Source organism: Calliopsis andreniformis, chromosome 8 (assembly GCF_051401765.1).
Source record: "Calliopsis andreniformis isolate RMS-2024a chromosome 8, iyCalAndr_principal, whole genome shotgun sequence".
In the NCBI taxonomy this organism is placed as follows: Eukaryota; Metazoa; Arthropoda; class Insecta; order Hymenoptera; family Andrenidae; genus Calliopsis; species Calliopsis andreniformis.
The window spans coordinates 1,830,319-1,852,849 of record NC_135069.1 but is presented as its reverse complement, the minus strand read 5'-3'; the positions used below and the strand labels follow the sequence as shown (position 1 = coordinate 1,852,849).

Here is a 22,531-nt window from a genome sequence, read left to right as displayed (position 1 = left end):
CGCCGGTACATACGATAAATATAGCTTCTCTTTAAACGTTACAGTTCAAGCAAAAAATACGTCGGATCCTTTAGAGAGGAAAGTAAACGTGCGGACTGGATGTTGATGGATAATTGTTTTACGTCTATTGGTCACGCGACCACTTGAAAGAATTATACGTTAAATCGATCTAGCTCGTAGAAATTAGACGATCATCTTGCTCTACCTAATCGCTTAAAATCGCTGGAACGAGCGAATATATTCTGAAGAAAAAAGCGAACGATGAAAATACCTCGTTAATCGACCTTCTTCGCTCTCTTTCTCTCTTTTTATTCTTTAAACCCTCGAACAGCTGGGATCTTGCTGAAAATCTCGTCGAGAGACACCAACTCCATACCATACAGTGTCTGAAGAAATTGCTACGCCATCGTGGACACTGAGTTCCAAGGTAACTGTGAACCAAAGTTGGAAAATCGCTAACGTACTCAATGACTAGAAATTATAGGTAGCTTTCCACGGAATACGATAACATCTCGAAGACTGACGGAACAGTTAACAGCTATTATACATCTAAGCATGCAAGCTTAGAATTATAAATATAAGAATAAGTGTAAAGTACCAGAGACTTTCAGCAAGACCCGTGGCTGGCAGCGAGACACGTCCCTCCGCGTTCACAAAAATCACTTCTCGTATTCTCTTTATCTTTCAACGTCATCTCTTAATAAGTTTTCTCTTTCAATAAGAAACAACTCGTAAATAACGCGCGAGCGTGTGCTTCCTCGTGAGATTACTATCCATTCTCGTCTCTCCCGTCGCATTCTTCTCATTTCATCGATAGGATATCTAAAAAGATGTATCGGGTTCGTATTTTCACGGTAGCCCTCGATCGCCTTTAACGTTCGTAAACTTGTAATTTTTTTATAAATGTGTGTATAATAAAGATCAGTTACGCGCTAGTACTTCTTTTTTTCATCGTTTTTTCCTCTTCTCCCTCGTGTTTTTCTTTCTTTTTCTTCTTCCCGTATTATAATCTGTCTCTAGATCCATTCGTACGTCAATTAAGAATACTTTTATCCGTAGGAAAAAAAGGTCGTACAATCGTCGTAGCCTTTACAATACGATTATAATTATCTAAATTCCTCTGTCTCTCGCTTCATCTTTTTTTTTGTCATTTCCTTCTGACAGAGTTTAGTTCCGGTGAACTTTCTTCCGCATTTCCTATATCCTCTTGCATTTCGCTCGGTAATAATAATAACCAGAATAATAATAATTAATAATCGTAATAATAATAATAATAATACAATAATAGTAATAGTCGTAACGTGTAATGATAATCGTATAGTAACAATGATAATAAATCAATAATTGTTCATATTTTTTTGTATTTTATACAACAATCACACGTAGAAGCGACGAATTAGAGTAGTAGAAATAACTATTCCTTAACAGTAATTTATGTTTATATTTATATTTATAATATAGTATCTGCAATATATTAAATCGTTTCTTTCTTCTTCTTTCTCTTCTTCCTCTTCTCCATTTTCTATTCTGTATTAATATACATACGCGGTAGGTCGCGATGCGGGCGCGCGCGCGCACGGCCGTGGACGCGCGTTTCCGAGCGCGTCGACGAATCGCCAGAACCGTATTCTTCCTCGACACGCGGCTATTTAATCGCATATCGTTTAATTACACACTAAACTTTATCTAAAGACACTCGATAGAAAACCCAATACGAATTAAAGGAACTAAAACTGCTTAATTCAACGCAATCGAAGTACCCGATCCGAGAACAGATTGAAACAAATCTAAAACGGAGAATACTGTTAATCGTTTAAAAGAGGAGTAAGTAAAATCGGAGGAAAGTAAAATGGAACATGGTTCTCGACAATTCCAATCCTTTCTAAATCGATACCCTCCCGCGAAATTGCGCGCGAGTACCCTGTCCGCGCGTCCGCACGCGCGCGCACCCATGTACATATTATAACATATATATTTATTTATATGTATATATATTTATATAACAAGATGGCAAAAATGTTCCTCCGATTTCTCTCTTGCACAGGTAGAGACTATCTCTCCTCTCCACTGTCTCCTCTCCCTTCGTAATTCCCTTAGGTATCCTTGTTCGATTTCCATCGAGTTACTCTCCCGTAAGTCGATATTCTTTAGCAATAGAGGATGTACGAACGTGTAGAAAGATTTATCTCGTGTTTAATGAAGGTTAAATTCGACAAAAAACTCCCACCCCGCATCTACCCCCGCGAGAATATTATATACTTCACTCGTCGCGCGCGCCGCGACTTTTCCTCCTTCTGTCCGTCTGGTTCCTCCTCGACGAATGCCGAAAGTGGACCGCTCGATCGACGTACATGTACCGCGTGCATCGAATGGCACGAGAACAAAATTGCACAATGATCTACAGCAAGAAGATCTCTCCTTTCTTGCTTCCTCTACTTCACATCAATTTCAATAAACCATCACTTGCTTCTAAATCGTGCCGCTAATTATGAAAGTAGTCTAAGTAAAAAATCCAGAAGAGTTGAATTTATCACTTATTTTGTAATGTAAATTAAAGCACTACTAAATAAATGATAAGTTCAATTTTTTAGATTTTAGACTTAGATCAGTTTTATAATTATCGGCACAATTTATTTTTTTTTGTTTTTTTTTTTCTTTAGTTTCAGGTTTATTCACTTGTTGCTCGCGTCACATGCACTCGGGGCCTCGAGATCGACTGGTAAAATGAAACTGCATGCGAGCTGGCGGGGCGCGCGTCGCGGCGCCGATTTCCGCGTCACGCCAGCCGCGGAATTGCCTTACGACGATGAGGTAACAACGTTTGAAGATCGCTCTTCTATCGCTCGGACAATCGCGCGTGTTCTCCCGTATCTTGTGTCTCTGTGTTCGAATCCTCCTGTCGCATGAGTTATCCCTTCGACACCTCTAGTGTAAAACCCTTGAAATATTTGAAGTGTGTGTAGTATATCGAAGTGTGTGTGTATGTTCGAGCGCGCGCACGCTCGCGGATATACTTGGGATATATGTCTCGGTAGCGTCGTTGCGAGAGACGAGAACGAAAAATTAGAAGAAAAAAGAGTTATATGGAAGATTGTTCTCTGTACAGCGACTATCATACGAACTAAATATATACGAGGGTAGCCAACGTGTCGGCGCCAGCTTTCCTCGACTGTGGCCACGCTGCCACCTTACCACCTCGCGCATTCATCCGTGTGCTGGATCTTCTCTGCTTCCGTTCTTCGTCTACTTCCGCTCGGGTAACCGCGCTCTTCCGTTCGATGTCCATCGTTGACCTCGTCGATGCCCAGCACCGACGCTAGGGGAACGTCTTTCCGCTCCAATTCACCGGATATACTCTTCCCTTCTCTTCTTTGTTGCGATCTTCAGAGATGGAGAACCGTGGAGAATCTTGTTCTTCAATGGTGGTCGAGCCAGTCGAGGCCCAAGCTTCACCTCTTCCAGGTTCTGCAGCCAATTTTCTTGAGAGTTGAGCTTTCTAGTCACTGGAAATCGTTCCCCTGTCGCGGCTTCCCCCTAAGTACGCTGAGCAGGTACTGGAGCGAGTCCAAAGATGTCGAACTAAACACTCATCGCGGTTCCTTTATATTCCTCGCGCCTATTGCTAGCTACGTGTACTCGCGCTTGATAAATAAATAAATATACGTAGTCACGGCTACTATATTTATCCATTCATGAGAGGCTCCGCAGTTTCGCGTGTTCTCTGTGTGGTCGACTGTGTGTGTGTTGGTTGTATGTTGACTGTGTGTTGCTGCACGGCTCGTTCGTTCCACGCGTCGAGGCGACGAGCGTCCACCGACACATCGGCCCTTCTTCTGCTTCCTCCCACGTGTCCCTTTGTCCATCGATTTACTTGTGATTGAAGGAGAACGGCGACGGTCCTGTCACCGCGCTTCGATGGAAATGCACGTTCTGCCATTTGTTGTCCCTCTTGTGCCACACGCGGCTCTCCTCGCTCTGCTGAGTGTGCGCTACGCCTTGTCTGGAACACCACAGAAATTCTTGCGTAACCACCCTTTCTGACGGGAGAAATAGCTTCTAAGAGAAACACTTGAGTGGATATGAATGAATGGAGATTCTGTTTAGGATCTGTTTGTTAATGAAGACTGCAAGGAAATGCAACTCACTTGTCCATGTACTGCGTCAGCCTGACGTACGCGATGCACGCTGCATCCTCGCCAAGCAGATGCACGTGAGGATTCAGGATCGTCGTGTTCACGGCCTTGCAGTTCTTCCCCAGGACTGCTTGGAGATTTGAAAAGCGAAAGAGTTTATTACTCGAGGATCCGTGCGTTTGTTCGTGCACTGCAGTAGCTCTCAGCAGACACGCAGAATAAGAGAACGAGAAATGGTTCAAGCAAACCTTAGAACTTGGTCTCGAGATTCACGAGCGTTCAATGAAGGGAAAAGAGAATTTAAAAAATAGAGCATACGTAGGAAAAACTGTAAAAATTATTAAGTACACTGAACGTGTAAAATATCATGGTTTTTAAAGATAATTTTTTACTAATTTTCTATGGAAGGCAGAACTTAGCAATTATTTTACGCATTCAGTGTTTTGCAAATCGAAAGTGCAATAAGAAGCTTAGGTCGACTTAAGCTCGAGCAGCCCGCGAGGACGAATGAACGCCGATCGATCAGAGATTTCAACGCCAGAATGAAAGAGGTTGCTATTTCCGCAAAAAAAGAATTTCCAAGAACATGCAATTGAGCCGAAAATAAAAATTACAAGAGCACAACGTAAGCACAAAGGTGCAGTGATCGGTAACGCGTGTTGACTGGCGCGGTACGATTTAACAGTGATGCAAATGAGTCATAATTACCATTATCAAAGTAAAATTTGTGGAAATCCATTCCCTCGACTAAATTACCTAGAGCCTCCGGCTCGAACGCAGTCAGATGTGGATCACAGATTTTCCTGGAAGCGCATACATTGTTATAAACCAAGATCTTCTTTTGATACTTCAAATTTGGTTCAACATGGCAGAAATGTAACTTTTGGAGAAAGTTATTCGTGACTTACGTGTACGCCTCGAAATCGCCAGTATTGATGCTCTCGATCAGCTGCTCAGTCATCTTGATGATCTCCTGACGGCGTGCTGGAATCGTCAAGACATTATCGATCAGTTGATAACGCGGGATCGGCACGCCCGCTCGTTCGATCAACGATCCAGGCTTATACCGACACATCGTACGGCACAACAGTTACATGCACGAATCTTTATCAACTTCTACTTCCTACGCCAAAGACTGTCTTGTACTGATCACCCATTGGAGTCGCTTCAAAACGAAAAAGCAGTATTACCTTCGCGAAACACCTAATAGCTCTATCAAACAATCCTTTACTCTTCTCAAACGTGTGTTCTAGTAAAAAATCTACTCGATTTAATCGGACTCCAATGACACGATCCTCAAACGGTTCTCTTTTCCTTACTTTTTTCTTCAAATTGTATATCAAGTGTTTGCATAGTATTCTCAATTATTAACACTTCTGCTTGCTAAAGAAGAAATGGCGTAATTAGTATTTCGTGGTGTGACCATTCGAGGATCGATTTTCGTTCATAGTGGCTAACTTACTTTCCCCATTCGACGATTATCATGTCAATTTTCAGGATAATACTTATAGTTTGTCCTCTGGGGATAAGTGAAATGAAAATTGATACAATTCCAGTCGAATGGGAATGATCAAATCTCGTCGATGCATCGCTAGAATCAGCACCATATTTCTTCTTTTCTTTTTACCTTGCACTGATTCGTCTACCGACGCATCATCGACGAAACGGAGAATTCAAGTGTGAATTCTTCTATCACTCTACTGAAAAATGATTCGTGTCTCTTTCATTGACACGAATTTTGAAAATTGAAATCGTCGCCAATGGTAGCTTCTCAGAAGCTCGAAGAATAAAACATTTCTCATTTTAAAAGAATTTTCCCTCCTTCCAAAAATTTTCAACTTTTTTCTCCCACAATTTCCCTCGTCATCCCCTTTACTCCCGCAGTTCCAAAAAATTAGCACCAAAATGTTCGACAAAAAAAAAAATAAAAAGAAAGAAAGAAACAGAGAAAATTTCTCTCGAAAGACTGATAGATTTAATTGAAAAACTGTGTATGGTACGATCCTCCCGGGGGATCGTCGGCCGTGAACCACCACCATATCGCCAATCGTCAGCCACAGAGCCGTAAACTACCCTACTGCGCACCATAGCGAGCGAAACAGCAAAATTTACATTACGCTGGATCGGCAGGTTTCTAACGAAAACGAACAGAGAACGCTCCGCTTCCGTCAGAGCGCTCGACGGGTTCGTCGCGATTACGTGAGCACAGTGTTTCGTTACCTGAGCACTGGGAGTTGGTCGATAGCTGGCTGCAGGTCTTGATAGGACACACGATTCTTAGGTCTACAAGCAATATATATAGATATATACATACACAGATATAATATAGGTACCCTCTATTTTGTGTTTTCGATAAATGCTTAAAGAGATTCGCTTTCAGCGAGTGGCGGAGGGATCGTTGCTGCGGTGGGCCGAAGCGGTTCATCGCGGAAGATTAAGTTCCGCGGAGGACTAGTTCCGGTAGACGTCAGTGGATGCTCGAGAGACGAAAAATCAACAGATTTCCCTCTGCTCTTGATTTTTCTCCGACGTGCCACGTGCGACTGTTTCAACGAGAAATTTCGGGCTTTTCGGCTCGCGTTTCCAAATGCGCTTTCCGCTCGACGGTAAGACGAGGAAAGTCGAATGAAAATTCGGAAACGTCGCGGAGCTTAATCCCCAGCGAGCGGCGTAAGAGGATTAACCGTCTCCTCCGGTTCCATCTCGTCCTTATTACGATTTCTCCTTCTTCTTCTAACCCTCCATCTTCCCCTCCGTCGGCTCCTCTGCAATGGCCTTCGACCATTCTCCTCGTCTCGCTGGCTTTATGCACCGACTAACCGATATACTGCCTTGTCGTTCTTAAACGACGAGATAATGTTCTCTCAATGGCGTACCAGCTCGCGAGAAGCGCGCAACGACATTTACGAGCGTATTTGGAAGCCTTACGCTGCCATAATTCGTACGCCAACGCGACAGTTTTCCTGCTCGTTGCAAATGCCAAATGGAGTACGCGAGCTTGTAACTAGATGGCTATTAGCGGACTAGCATCAATGGGATCGTATTAACTACGAAGCCTGTCCGAAAATTCTGTCGTACTTCTTTTCCCTTGCCACAACACAATTAGATTGGGTCAGTAAAATTTTATTTGATATGTTGACAAATTTGCCACCTACACTTCGATTACAAACGTGGATTAATAGCGTTCCAGAGAGCCTAGACAATGCTCCTACGTAGATAAAATATCATTTCCGGGTCACTTATTAATTATACAATTTCTGATCGATAATTCACGACAATTCACAGTAGCTGTGTTTCAATTCCTGTTCGTTGAAAAATTTATGCTCCAGCCATGAATTGGAAACCTAATTACTCGTTTTGTAAATCAACACTTTCATTCCTCTTAATTTCATGTTAATTTCCACGTACAGAAATGACATTTTACAGAGGTCTACTTGCGTTCGTAAATAATACGAGTTAAACAATGTGGAATGCACAAACACGATTTGCTGAGTGTTCTCGAGTCTCTCAATTCATCCTTTCTCTTCTACACTGACGATATTGTGCGTGTCGCCACGCACACGAACGTGGCCCCGCGCGTGTTTCATTGACAGCAAGAAGAAGAAAAGATTGTTACGAAAAGGTAGATTGTAAACGGAATTTCGGTTGTACGATGTCTAGAGTGCTGCGGGATCTGCAACCCGCCGACTGCCTTGTCTGACCAAAATCGATACTTACTACTTACGGCTCGCTGTCCGCCAAAACAAAACCGTGACTACTTGCAACTCGGTCCACGATGCTATGAGCAGACCAAGCGAAGGAAAACGAACTTCCAAGTGATTATTCCTCTACTCTGAATATTTATAAATCTAGAATATCCTTTTCAATGATCTCTCTGCGTCGTGGAGCCAAAGTGGCAATATCTACCAGCAAAAATACCAAAAATACCAAAAATACCGTCACACGACAGGCATCCAAAAAAGGGGGACACCCAAAAATACAATCAGCAGTCTCCAGAGACGGAGCAAGAGACGAGGAGCTTCGTGACACTTGTCGGGCCTCGGAATCACTTGAAGTTAGAGACCGAGTAATCGTTCTTAAAGCCTCCCACGTCAAGATCAAGGTTCATGATCGCAATTGCAGCGATTCTCTAGGCCCAACCAAGCGTCCTGAAGCTCCACTTTCACGACAAGCAACACGAACTAAGCTTCGAGCAGGCTTTCTCTCTCTTCGTGCTCTTTGTTTCAGCGTCCCCAGCGATCTTACCGGCGTTGGTGCTCTTCTTACCGTCTTCTGGGTCGCAGCCATCGGCTGGACCGAGTGGCACGTATCCAGCACCGCCAGGCCGCCGAGCTTCCGTTTCTGATATTCGATTCGTTTTGGGCACATGCAAACGAAATCGATGGGGCATGCCAGCGACGCGTGCAACCGGAACATGCAGAAACACACACAGGGCTTGGTCATCGATGCGTTTCGCGGAAATTAAAGGGTGTGGAGAGGAACCTGAGGAAATGCAGTTTGGAAATTTTTCAAAATTCGAACAGATGGAAAATTGATGGAATTTCGTGTCTTTCTTAAGTCTATTTCGTGAATTATCCCTTCACCTGAGGCCAACCACCCTCTACGAATTACTGCTAATTCACTGAAGAATTATGCACACTTGTGCAGACGTTAACGATGGCCACAGTGGAAGCGGAAGACTGGAAGTTGGCGCGTCGTTGAATTGGAAGAAAATTGCAGGCAAAGTGGAGACAATTTGCTTCCGCGGGATTTTTGTGTTAGAAAACTTTAGTAATTTGGAAGATTTGCGGTATGATTCGTGCTTGAGGAGGGTGGAACTCGTTTCGCCGGGGAAACTGAATTCAAATCATGGAAGAGCTGGTCTATCTTACGAAAGGAGGGAGTTTCCTGGCGACCCATCTCCAGCGCGATGTAAAAGTGTCCTCCATTTACGAAATGGGAATTTGATTTATGGGCGGTGCGATAAATGCGCTTTCGGCTATTATGGGAATCAATCAAACCGCACAATGCGCCCTAGAATGCGTCTCTGTGGAACGAAACGCATTATCGATGATCGCCGCGATTGATACAATGATACTGCTAGCTATAGGATTATTCTCTAGAAGACGCGATACATCACACTATCGATCCTTGAAACAGCTGCTATATCTGTCACATTTTCTAAAAATTGAACTTTGAAAATATATTTACGAAAAGAAAACAGAGGGTTAAAAAATTTTTATATTATTCCTAAAACAGGATATTCATTATTTTGAAACATCGAAACTCTCTGAACCATTGAAATCTATCGCGTTGCAATTGCGTGGCAATTCTCCCTGTCACCTGCAATTTTCATCGAAATTCGAATCGCGAGACTATAGCACAAAACCAATTCATATTTTCATATTCCCCGACATTATAAAACCGATCCAATTCCATCAAGTCTGCTCGATAATCCCCAATGAAAAGTCTCTTTCAATCGGGTCCGCGGGTTACATCCAATTTTTCCAGGATGCCCCCATAAAAGGAGCACAACGAAAGTGAAAAAAGGGCGCGTAAAGAAGGAAGAGTCGAGAGGGATGTAAAATCAGCCAAGAGGGAAGGAATGAAATTGTAGCTACAATTGGAGTGTCGAGGGTGTCAGCGTATTTCAGCGAGGGTGAGGGAGCAGGGGACGCAGGGTAGAAGATAGAAGAGTGTTAGAGGTGTTGAACGATACAGACCGTTCGTGGAGGAGTCGTAGCGTCGCGACGATGCCGTGGGCGTCGCCGCGTTGTTGTTGTAGATGTAGACGGCCGCTGGCGAGGACGGCGAAGCGCCAGTCTGGCTGTTCTGGCTGTTGCTGCTGCTACCGCTGCTGCTACCACTTCCTGCGCTGCCAGCTAGTCATGCAACCAACCAACCAAAGACGAGCTACTGTCAGCCACCGAGAACACCTTCCTCCCGGACTCTTCTGGCCTCTTTCGTGCTCTCGTGGCCCTGCCGCTGCACTCTAGCCTCTTCCCTACGTCTATCTCAAGCGAATCCATCGCAAAGTCTCGAGGAGAGCTTTCGGGGGAGAGTATATCACGAATCTGGAATGATAAGGAGCTTGCTTCGGGTCTGGAGTGGATGACCAAGCCCTCACTCCTCGAGACTTTGAATCTTGCGTGACTATCATCTGTTCAGCCTTTGTGAGATGATCCACATTCAACAAGAGTCGTTGAAAGCTGAAGAGTTTGGAGAAGTAGAAAAATGAATAGCATTAGAGGAAGACTACAAGAGTGCAGCGACCTGTCCAGAGAGAATGGAAACCCTCGAAAAAGGAAGTCGAAAAGAAAAACCAATCGAAAGCAAATTGAGAGAATGCGGAGGTGTTACGAGCTGCTCGCTCGAAGGAGCTCCGAGCGAGGTTTGCCAAGATCGAAGAGACTGATTGATATATTAAAGTTTGTATAAACTAGATCAGACAGTACTAAGGTAAGCGTGTGATGATTGAGATCTCAATGAAAGAGCAACGACCTCGCGCTTTCCTTGGATCTCGCCAGAGGGGAGAATCGAAAGGGTGAATCGAAATGTGCGCTAGGTGAGATGAAGGAGACTGGGGCCGAAGGGCAAGCGCAAGTGTGTGGAAATCTAGTCCATGAAGCGTGAATGTGTGTGTTCGGCTTCTAAAATTGTATGATCAAAATCCAGGAGAAAATGAGAAAAAGAAAAGACGATTCAAGTCATGCTTCGACTCTAAAAAGGGACTCACCAATTTCTGCCCTCTTCAGCCTTGTCTTTAACACATTGACAATTACATTCTAAACTGAGGTAGTAGTGCCTCGAATACTGAATTTTTCTCAGTAGTCAACGTGCTATTAATTTCGAATATAAAAGAGGTTCCAATTCGATACTCAAGGCGATTGTTTCCAGGCAGAAACGGTCTGATCCATCGGAGAAAAGCTTACCAATTCGTCGTCTGAATTTTCAGTGTCCATGGCTTGTGCCTACCTCTGACATGCTGCGAGCACGTTAAAGCGCATTTCCGATAAACAGCCGCAAAGGGAGCCTGCAATTTCACCCTGCTGGGGACTGATCGTAAACTTTTACTGCGAACACGAGCGATAAAAAAGGGGGCGGATCGTAATATCGCGACGACGAGCTCCAATTATTCTCGTTTCGCTCGCGTTGTTTCGTCGCTTCGTTTCGCTCCAAAGAACGCAAAAAGACGACAAGGATGGAGCTTGGATGGCGTCCATCGTCACGACCGAGTCGTTTGCCGCGCGCGACCTTTGACCCTACCCGCTTCGTTTCGCCATCCTAGGCGCAATTTTGTGCCTCGCTCAGCATCAAGACGTGGCCACGGATTTTTATGACGGTTCCTTCGTTCATTCGTGCTCTTAAATCTCGTTCTTCAAGCTACAGTTGGATAGGACAGGCTTCGTAGGTCATGGTGATGTGTTAGACGTCGATTCAACACCTTGCCTCGGTCTTTAAGACACTCAATCTTATGCTAGTACTTGAAATAAAAAATTAGATCTCTTTAAGAGTACTTCACTGACGCTGATATGTTCGTAGAAGTTGTCTTCGTGATTCGTGTCATACGAAGTCAGTAAAAATGGAACGCAAGTGTCTATTGGCTGAGACACTGCACAGCTTAAGTGCGAAAATTCTAAGTCATCGATTTCCTTTCAAATGTCAACCTTTATATACCACCAGTATTTTTATGGTATCCGTATATACTTGAGTTTAAAAATCAATGGATATCGCCGGAAGCCAACGATCGAGACTCGGGAGAAGCTCGACGCTGGCGCAGGCGGAAGTAACAAAAACATCACTGCCATAATTTTCACGCTAAGAGACGGAAGAACGGTAGAAACTGTAACTTTTTTCAGGCGATAAAACAAGACATTCAAGCTTGATATCAATTTTTATGCGAATCCTGTTTTATGTTTAATAATTAAATTAACAAGTAACAGCAAAAACAAAAAAGAAGCATGGCTATCTCCGAACAGAAGCATTAACTAACGATCTAATCATTCTAAGTTACACTTTTTCGAACAAAAAGCTTAAGAAAGTGTTCGAAAAAGAAACTATAATCTATGCTCATCTCAAACGTATCTTGTCGAACTGCCAGGCCCATTTGTTAACTCTGTGAATCCTCTGTATCATAAAATTGCGATCATTGACCTACTGTCTCCATTCACAATACTCTAAATTTTGTATTAAATTTGTTTCTTAAAGTTCAGAAGTTCAAAGGGTCAACAAAGAAGCGACTCGACCCCAAAGTGCTAAGGGTAACTTTCTACCGTGCTTCCCTCTCAGTTCACTCTCACCATCCGATTTACCTTGCGCTCCCTGTAGGAGTACCGCGGCTATTCCAAGGGGGTTTCCCTGGACCTGGTTTTGGGGTTGTTTGTTCGCCTGGTTCGCCGCGCCAACAACCCTGGAGAACGCGGACACGGCAGCAGGGCTGTTCGGAGGTGTGCCCTGGGAGGCGGGGCCTTTGCCGAAGATTTCGAATATTCACCGATTAGAAGTGTCAGCGATAGAGCGTGTCGACACACGGGGGAGAGGTCCAAACGCAACAGAGTCCACAGAACACTTGACTCGATTAATCGACTAGACCTAGTCGTAATTGGGCCTATCGAGGTTAATCCCATGTTAGACGAGACTTAGTTCATGAATTTTCATAGGGCATTGATTGAAAAGCATAGCTGGGATCCAAGTGAACACTGGTTGGGTATCGACTGGACCCCGTCTTAAACAGGCCCATCAGTTTCGTGTTAGAAGACAGTAAATGGAAGATAGAAGAAGCGTCGCTGTGCAAATCCAAGTACAACAGGGTTGGACCAGCCGGTCCCGAAGTTTGTAATTCAATTCTCAAATTAATTCACGTTAAATTTCGTTATCCAGGCGACAGAATCTTCGGAAGAGGGTAAATACGAATTTCAACCACGGGGAGCAAGCAGAACACTCGAAGAGGCAACATGGACCACGTCATAACTCGATCCACAGGGTTTGTTAGTACCAGAACCATAGGAGCGAACGTGTTAAACCAACCTTCCGTATCAATTCACCCGAACAGCTCTTAAGATGATCAAATAAAAGTACAATTTGATTCAAACTGCCAGATCACAGCTGGATCACGAACAAAAACATGAAACTTCAGATTGAATTTTCTCTGAGACACTCTCATCGCGCCACAGCGATCTCAAACATTTCACTGCTCCCCCCACACCCTGCACGATACTTTCATCAACAGAAGGATCGACTTAACACGTTTTTCCCAATCCTCAAGCGCACCCTCGGCGATTCAAACGGATCCTCCATGCTGAAACGGAAGCTGAGGGTGTAAATACGTTTGCACGAGGCGATTTCCGTCGCCTTTCTCTTCAGCCTCAACTGAAAGGTGTCTGTCCCGGTTCGGAGAGCCGGCAGCGTCGAGACGCGTTTCGAAGAGCGAGCAAGGCACGAGGATTAGCCGGAAACACTGCTGGCCGCGCGAGCGACCTTTGCAAAAGTGGAACGAGAATAGTTACAACCAGTCACGATAGATTTTCGCCTCTGCCATCGACATAGACACGGTTTCGCTCCTGAAATAGACCGAAAAGCTTGGCTGCGGTCGTGACACGACGCGTTTACGCGTTAGCCTCGTCGGAAGTTCCTTTCGCGTGGGATGGATCCATTAATCAATCAGGAGGAAGACGAACTCGACAGCACCTTTGGGAGACGCGGAATGCAAGTTTGTTCTCAAGAAATTACGATCAGTTGGAGGCATGGCTTTAACGACAAACAGCGATCCTTGGCGCAGAGGGTTGAGGAATTTGAAGAATCGCGAGATGAGACACTCGAGTCATGTAGTGGTTCAAGAGGACAGATTATGAAAATTGAAGGCTGCTTGAGTGGAATACAGAACAGAAGAATATCAATTTACACGTGATTCACAATTCATATGAAAAGACTTCAACCTCAGTTGTAACTTGAAAGGATAATTCAAGTCAAGGAATATTATACGTTCACAAGCTATCTTCAACTTTTCTCTAGTTCTCCCCTTCAATTCAAGCAGAGCCCATTTCTCACTTCCACTCCCCCAAAACCAAACTCAATCTCCACTTCCTCGTAGCAATCATCACACAAACGTCGACACAGCTCACCGTAATTGTCAGTCTGCCTGGAGGAGCCTGGCAAGGCGGGGATGGTCGACATTTCAAACACTTAGAGAATATCTTCCTACGAGTCGCATTTATCACGCTAACTCGGTGCCCGCGCGCACTTTTCTTCGAATTCCTTTCGTGGACGACGGGGAACGAAGTTTCGCGGTTGAAAGGTCACACTGGGGTGACCAGAAGAAGCAGTTTCCCGACGTGGAGCCTCTGATTCCCCGAGGAGGTGAGGAAACTTAGAATCGAAACAGTTTTACCGCGGTGGGCCGGCTTCGAGGATGGCCGAACGAACGAGCGTAGCGTACTGCTGCCAATCTATTTTCAAGCGGTGCCAAGCGGCCAGGTATTTCCGTTGACAGTACGCCGAGCGTGCATCGCGCTCCGTCTAATCCTCTGCGAAGATTCGAAGTCACTCCGCTCGAATCCGCTGGGAACTCTTCGACCGAAGACTCCACTCTTCCATTGGTGCCTAGCTATAGTCTTGTCATTGAGAGAATGGACTCTGATGGTGGGGGAAGCATCCCCCACTGTTTATTATAGTACTACCGTTTCAGAGTGCATCGTAGTAATGCTCTACGTCAGTAGACGATGATGGAAGACCATTCGGGCTGAAGAGATGGAAACTAGACGAATGATGGGTTAAGAATGAAGTGAGCTTTTCAGAGATCTACGTTGTTAGTCCATTAATCTATTTCTTTGTAAAGTTCAGCGATCGATGAGCGATCTACTACTCGCTAGAAGGCAAAGAATGCTTCCTACGGAAGGACTGACTACGATGACTCTGGCTATGTCTACTGAGCTATACAACTTGCATGAAACGGTTCTACCTATTCAGCATGACCGCTAGAGTCTCCAAAAAGCTGGCTAACGGTGCCGAATTACTTATCGTACAGCGCTGCCAAGCTGCCAAGGTATTTCCGTTGAAGCCTCGTCCCTGGCGATGACTAATCGTGACGGATAACTCGGGAATAATTCGTGTCGTGTTACGGATTGATATCAAGTAAAACAGCCAGCCGCTCCAGAGGAACTTTTGTACGTGTATATTATTCGCTAAACAGCTAGAACGTTTTAACAGCACGATACACACTTCCTAACATCGGTTCTAAAGCTAGTCAGTAACCAACACAGCGTAATCGTACTTCGTTGTCACTTAAGTATCACAATTCCTCTACCTTTCTACTTTCCTCGGACGTCTTAGGCCACGGTTGTCGGTCCACCGGACGCCTCGGCTCGAATATCGTTAATTTCTCTCGGCTACTTCGTCAACGACTGCTTTATCCTACTCGTCGAATCGCTCGATTCTAAATCGAGCTCGCTAAACGAACAGGAGATAAACAAACGAGAAACTCGGTTCTGCTGCGTTAAGTCTAAGGCCAACCTGGGCCTCTATCTCGGTTTCATTATCTCTAAAATCGAACGCGATAATCGAGCGTTCTGGCAGTCTACTTGCAGCAAAATACGCCGCGCGTTTGTGGAAACCTATGTACAGGGTGCTTCATTAATGGGAAGCACAACTTTGAAGGCATATTCTACTTACTCCTCGTATCTACTAGTTCAAACTAAATTCGATTCAGGTTCTAAGAATTTGTGTCCTAAATTAGAAATAAAAATAAACTGAAACTGACGTGAAGTGGAATTTGCTAAAGAGTCGACAGAATATGCTCCCCAAGTTTGCCCTCTCTTCTTGAGTCACCCTGTAGATATTGTTCCCATCGTGCAGAGCACAAAGGAGGGCGGGGGTTCGAGCCCGCGGGGGGTGCAAGACGGGGGCTACGATTGATTAATTGCAGACACCGATCGGAGAAAGCGAACGCGCGCAAACGGTCCTTGTTAGTTGGCGGAACGAGAGGAGGCTGGAGAGACGGTAAATCCGAAGTACGAATTAGCGGAAGCTGGAACAGACAGGGTGCAAAAGCTCGGCTCGAAGCTCGTCACTGAGCCCTTCGTGGGATTGGCTTCTCCTGTCCGCGGCCCACTTCCGGTCCCCTCTCGCCACCGACACATACGAGTCTCCAAAGAACGAGGAGACTCGAGAAGCATCCACTTGGGGATTTGCAACAATTCGAAAAGGCAATCAAGCCTTTTCTCCGCGGAATTAGAATTTATACTGCGATTAGAGATTCTTTGCTTTTTGCTTCCTTTGAGGGGAAATTGCACGTCAGTGGAATAGAATGCCTTTTTTCAGCTTCCACCGAGGCTGCTTTGATTTACAGTAGAATTACTTGAGGCGAGAGGGACCCAAGAAGCTAGTGGAATTCTTAATTGAAAATGGTAGAGTTACAAACTTGGAACGACGTTTTAGTGTGAAAATATATTGCAATGTTCGAAACTAATTGACTTTATGATCAGAATCACTCCAGCCCTAAGCAATGATTGCAAAGGACCTTGAAAAAATTCTACTCCACAAAGATTCGACATTATTATTCAAATAAAATACACCAGATACTTCCCCTAAATTTACCTTAAATTTTGCCAACACAATCCCGAGAAAATTCCAAAGATATGAAAGAAATGCTTGTCACAAGTTTGACAGTAGATCGTGAACGGGAGAAGCCAGACTGACCGTAGGACGTTTACACGTAGACACATGTAAATACGTACGAGTGTATGTAGATATATATAGATTGGTACATATTTACATACACGAGTATACGAGACGTCGAAACGTTCTTAGCATTTCTCTGCCTCAGTTTCGATGTGCATTCTTTACCTTCGGTTTCTTTGGCAATGACCGTGCTGCTCCGGTCGACGCCGCCCTTCTTATCCTCTGTACAACATACACACATACATCACGTATATATGGATATGCGACAGTCTTTTTGGTCGTTACAATTATATATCGACTCTACTTATACGGGACTAGAGACCAGCCACGCGTACGATATAATAGCTAAGCTTGTTTAAGTCTAGCTTGTCGTCTTGGTGTCGACCAAAAAGCAACCCAATTCGTTTTTCCCCAAATTTAAGATTTCTAGATATTTTACTCAATTTTTAGCACAAATTTGTTTCCAGTAGACAGCAGTGAATTCTGTTGCTTCTTGCTCAACTCCAAAAAGATTACAGCACGATGTTTCGATCGTAATTTTCAGTGTAAATTAGCTGAACTCCGTGACCAAGAAAATCCACGAAATTCCACATTAATCACAAGCACATTTGGAAGATAGTAACCCACAGGGTAAGAATTAATTCCAACACAACCAAATTAGGTGCCAATACCAACCAAGCCGACACTGAAAGCGTACAACATTGACTATTCAACAGCGACACGAATTTTCACCCCAATTTTTCTGCAATTCTCCCTGGGGTTGAAACGCCACGGAGTTCCAGCCAGTTCACGGAGACAACACTAGCTGCGTTAATACCGAAGTACCCTCCAAAAACTTCTCAATATCTACAATAATCTAACAGGACGTAGATATAAAGAATTTTCAGCAGCAGTCGTACTTAGTCTCACGACGTATCGGTCCAATGTATCGTATCTTGGCCCTAGATATTCCTTGAAAAAAAAGGATCTCAGAACAAGGGGGTGGGATTGTGCTATCATTCGACTAAGGTAAAATAGAAGAGAGGTACAGTCCACGGTGAACGTGCAAATGTCGAGGATATCAGGGATGGGTCGATCGCCTCTCGAGAAAGGGTAGGAGGACGGCGCGCGTGCAGATCGAGCGCGATTTAATCGCGGAGGGTATAAAGTGGAGCCCCACGGGGATATTTCGAAAACTGGAAGAACTCCAGGATCGTACTCGAAGGAGCAAGGAGCGCGACGATTGTTTCACTTTGCCCGTAGATTCGAGCGTTTTCCTTTCAAGCACCTCCGAAAAGGGAGGGAATGAGTCAGGGGACACTTACCAAGGGGTTGAAGAGAAACACAAAGAAAGGGAGGACGGATAAGACTTAGTTGCTCCGAAAGACAAACGAGAATATCGGAAAACGTGTCCGAGATCTCGGCCAGGATATTTGTTCAGTGAGAAATCGTCATCGAGCTCCTTGAAGTTTCTAAGACAAACGGGGGTGACAGGCTCTGTTCGGGAGTGACATCCTTCTCGCTCGTTTCTCGGATAGGGAGCGGGCTGCGCGGAGATCGCGCGATCATTCGTCAGGCCCCGCTCTGGGGAAGACACTATCTCGGCAAAGTTTCGTTTGGGGACGATCGAGGAACCTTATCTTCAGTGTCCCTTCGGTTCACTCGCTTTGAACGCTCGACTCGGCATCCGAGAAAGCTCCGAGGGTGTCGATGCACCATGCACAAGCAGGAGGATGCTTCAAGCAGGGATTTTAGTTTCTAGATGGGTCAATTTTAAGCTGTGGACATCGACAAGCAAGGAATTCTACGAGAAATTGTTCTTCAATCTACAGGGCGTTCCATTTTCTTAGGCCAGGTGAAATATCATCAGTTTGAGAGCTGATATCTACCATTAAATTTATGAATAGAAGAACACTGACAATTTTATTGATATTTTTATGGATCTCCAAAAATGGAACTCTCTGTAGCCCCTCAAACATTTTGCGGAACTTCGATAGAAGTTATAAGAATCCTCCTCTCCTGGAACAATTTCTCCCTTCGCCGCAGAAGCCATGCAAAGCGATCCAAGAACGGCCAAGCGGAAACGAGGAGTGCATAGGTTCGGGGTTGACAGCAGGCACGAAAAGAAAGGGTGGAAACCAGCGAAAAGGCAAGCGAGAGGGTTGGTGTTCATAAATCCATAACACCGGAGTGACGGTAGATCGTTGTGTTCGCGTGGTGTGGTGAGAGAATCTCGCGTGTACAGAGACCTAAGAGACTAAAAGTGAGGGGGTTGTTTTCACGTGACGAGGCAGAGTCGATGCAGACAAAGGAACAGAACGAAAAGAGACAGAAAAAGGGGAGACACAGAAAGGAGAAATATTCGGGGCGAATGAACATGTCCAAGGCACGAGCAGTGTGTGAGAAAATAGTGTCGTGACTCCCAAAAAAGTTTGGTGCACAGTGAAGGACCGTGTGTTGCAAAGGGGCGTGTGTACACGACCGAGTTTCACGCAACCGTACAGAAGAAAATGGAAGAGAGAAAAAGGTTAAACGAAATGAAATATAGCGACACTACCGCCTGTGTTTCTTCTTCTGTTTGTCTCGACTTACGTTTGATTGTGATGTGTGTGAGATTGCTGCCGTCTACGGTGGCCATTCTCTACGACGATCTCACGCGGTGACGTCGGCTTCTAAGTGACGCTACGTTTCTAACGTGGCTACAGCTAAATCTAGGCACGTTTCTAGCTGGCTAAATCACTAACTGATAGCTCGTGGCGAGCGATGAGAATGAGTGAGAAGCGCGGGGGAAAAGAAACTCGAAGTTTTGCCTCCAGAGAATCCGATTGTTCGATGTCGAATAAAAATCGCTCGTTTCTGGCACAGCATGTGCATATAGGAAATGCTGATGGGCATTTGCAAAGCACAAACATCAATGGACACCCAGTGTCCAACACAGGGTCTTTGAAAACGAGGTGCATCAATATTGCGCACTTGGTGGATCGAATTGTATTGCAAAGAGCGATTCTTCTTCAGTCATCGACCACAAAAGAATTCGATAAGACGCTCTCCAGTGTAAAATAAAGGAAAGAACAAAATAAAAGTAGCAACAAATACTTGGAAGATAAAGAAGCAAAAGCGTCGTCGATTAACAATCGACTATTCGATTCGCGCTCGAATCATATCGAAACCTCGATCATATCTCCGAGGGAGCTTCGTTATTCTCTTCCCGATTTTTCTCTACAATTGTGAAGCTCCTCCCATAGAATACGAGTAGTTAATCCTGGAAGCTGATTAGGAAATTTATCGCTTGATTTTATCTCGACTTTATTAAATGGATTATTGCTCATCATGAAATATTCCTCTGAAAAGTTGTACAGAATTTGCATGAATAAATCCTTTTTAATTTTTCGAGCTCCAGGGTTAACATTTCCATGGCTAATTTTCGTAGGAACTTCAAATTTTCGCAGCGAGGGACTAATTCTTTATCGTGCCACGCTAATTGCGTACTAATTACGCGAACGAAGATAGCGCGTGCGCCAGACGAGACAGAAACGGTGGTGGTCGTTGTGGAAAGACAAACAGAAAAATTAAGAGAAAAACTAGGTCGTACTTGATTAAATTCCAAGTATGGAAAGGTTCAATTTGTAGCTAGTAATCGGTGCGATCATGATTCAGCTGATCAATTATACATAAAAAAATAGATACTCGGAAGTTGCATAAATCAAGAAAAATTTCGATTGTGAACGGTGGTGGTGGTCCATTCGCGGCTCGTACCCTCGATCCATCGAAATAAATCTTGAAAATCTAGACGAATTTCCCTCGAAACGAAGTGGCAACGATGGAATTTGAACAGTCTGCACGTACTATCAATTTAGATCGGAATTTACCTTCGAGTTCAATTTTAATATTCCGTAATCCTATAAAGAATTGTTATCGATCTGACTTCGTTGCATTTTGCACACTTCCATGGATAAATTGAACTGTCCCCGTCTGATTTTACGCCGATCTCTACTACTTTTCTCGATGTCTGACCAAACACGGGGTTATTCTACTTAATTCTCTCAAAGGCTAATTCTCAAAAATTAGACAAAAATTCCGGGTGAAAACCTTAACAAAAAGTGTTACTACATAAAAATAGGTAACAGCCACGACGTTTCGAAGTAAAAATCACGCTTGAACAAAAGTGCTCATATTAGCAAATCACGAAATCACGTGTCGTTTCCGACGAAGGGGGAAACATACAAATCTAAGTTTCTCGCAAGGGATTCTGCCTAATTCCTGCTTCTACCAGTGCACTTTTACTCGTATCATGGTTACGGCTACGTGTTATGGATTTGTGAGCATCATTACTGGGCGCAAAAGAACATTATTCATCGCTCCTCGTACAGCTATTCTGCGGATTACTTGTACTTTACTGAAGAAACGGGACACGTGTTCCTGTCAGTATGTGTGTATGAGCATGGATAAATGAGGACGATGTACTCAAATTATGCGGTGAAATGTAATAGTTACTGGTCCTAGTGTTAGAGATAAGAGTGTCTACGTGGTGATTCGAGTCGATAACTTTTCTAAGTCCACGTGCAGTTACTGGGAAAGTGTCCAAGTATAATTCTGTAGAGTAGATATCAAGTAACAAGAAGAATGTGTTTACGAGTTGATTTGAAAGAAGTTTCATTCTCTTTCAACCAATTTGGCCACAGTTATTAAGTCAGTGTTCGAGAACAATTTCAAACTTTCTAAGTATCAGGCGGGCCCCATAAACTATGTTAACAAAGATCACCCATCAATTTGAACTCTCCAACACTTTAACTGGCGCGACGTTCTGTATGGAAGACAGTCTCAGTTACTCTTCACAGGAATTTCTGGAAGAGTAGCAACTAGAACTACTCTACGACAGTCAAAGTGGTAAATAGTTCATTAAAACTATCAATGATACGCGATATTGTTCTGAAATCAGTCATTGAGAAAACTTCGCGAAGGGGTAAGAAAAATTCAGCGGTTTTTTAGACACTGCAACGGAGCCAGTGTTTCAGAGAGCTCTGTTCCACATCTTTTTCTTCCTTTTGCATCCCGATTTGCATCGAAGGAACGGTAAACAAGGGCCAGCCGTCCTTTGCAACCCGCTTCTGAATCCAATTGTTTCGGTGCTCAGTAGTATTGCCGTTTTGTGCTCAAGTGTACTCGTGTCTGGGGGTTGGAGGGAAGCTCGAGGATCAATTCACTCCGTGATAAAGTGTCTGAATCTTGAGAGCGAAATGAAACCCATTGTCTGCTGGTGTTTTCTGTGTACGGGACACGGAGGTTGGTTGCATGCATGCCGGGGTTCACGCGGATTCACTGATATACTGGATACGGTATGCAGCATCTGAGCGTAGAGAAGCTCTCTGACTACGTGGACCATACCATTTTTGAGTATAAAATATTATTTGGTAGCTACTAAAAACTGTAAATTATGTTTCTTTGTTCTAGACTTTAAAATGGTGCCTCAGAATTCTAGCGCTGACTTCACTTGGGGCCAGAAATGATTTATTCTCAAAGATAATTTGGTTCAAGAAATTATAACTTTGTAGGAGGACACCGTATCTAGTATATACACATCAGTGCTTGGACTGCATTTTCGTGTACTTGTTTATCGATCAGAAATTTAATTAGATGCCGTTTTTTGCAAGTTTAATTAAAAATGTTCGCAAACATCTGGCGAGATGGAAATTGGTGGAACGAAATTAAGAAAAATATGAAATTTTCGTAGCAAAAATGCAGTCCTCTGGGAAGGGTCCTCAACG

The 22,531-nt window shown here is 44.1% G+C and overlaps 1 protein-coding gene across 20 annotated transcripts in view; it reads right to left on the bottom strand.

Annotated features, from left to right (window-relative positions):
• Positions 1–3,860: 3,860 nt before the first annotated feature.
• The window catches only part of Camkii (Calcium/calmodulin-dependent protein kinase II), an 83,050-nt gene continuing 64,379 nt past the window's right edge, over positions 3,861–22,531 (bottom strand). For 3 of the 20 annotated variants that reach the window (XM_076382931.1, XM_076382936.1, XM_076382935.1), the window contains 6 exons: positions 16,953–17,009; positions 9,836–9,994; positions 5,042–5,117; positions 4,842–4,936; positions 4,146–4,263; positions 3,861–4,000 (listed from right to left, as the gene is read on the bottom strand). In XM_076382931.1, coding sequence (XP_076239046.1) covers positions 3,868–4,000; positions 4,146–4,263; positions 4,842–4,936; positions 5,042–5,117; positions 9,836–9,994; positions 16,953–17,009 — 638 coding nt within the window. In that variant the 3' untranslated portion in view covers positions 3,861–3,867. Of the gene's footprint in view, positions 4,001–4,145; positions 4,264–4,841; positions 4,937–5,041; positions 5,118–6,353; positions 6,417–8,218; positions 8,475–9,835; positions 9,995–12,424; positions 12,581–16,952; positions 17,010–22,531 lie in introns of those variants that run through there. The other 17 variants (XM_076382946.1, XM_076382951.1, XM_076382948.1 and 14 more) reach the window with 10 other exon arrangements.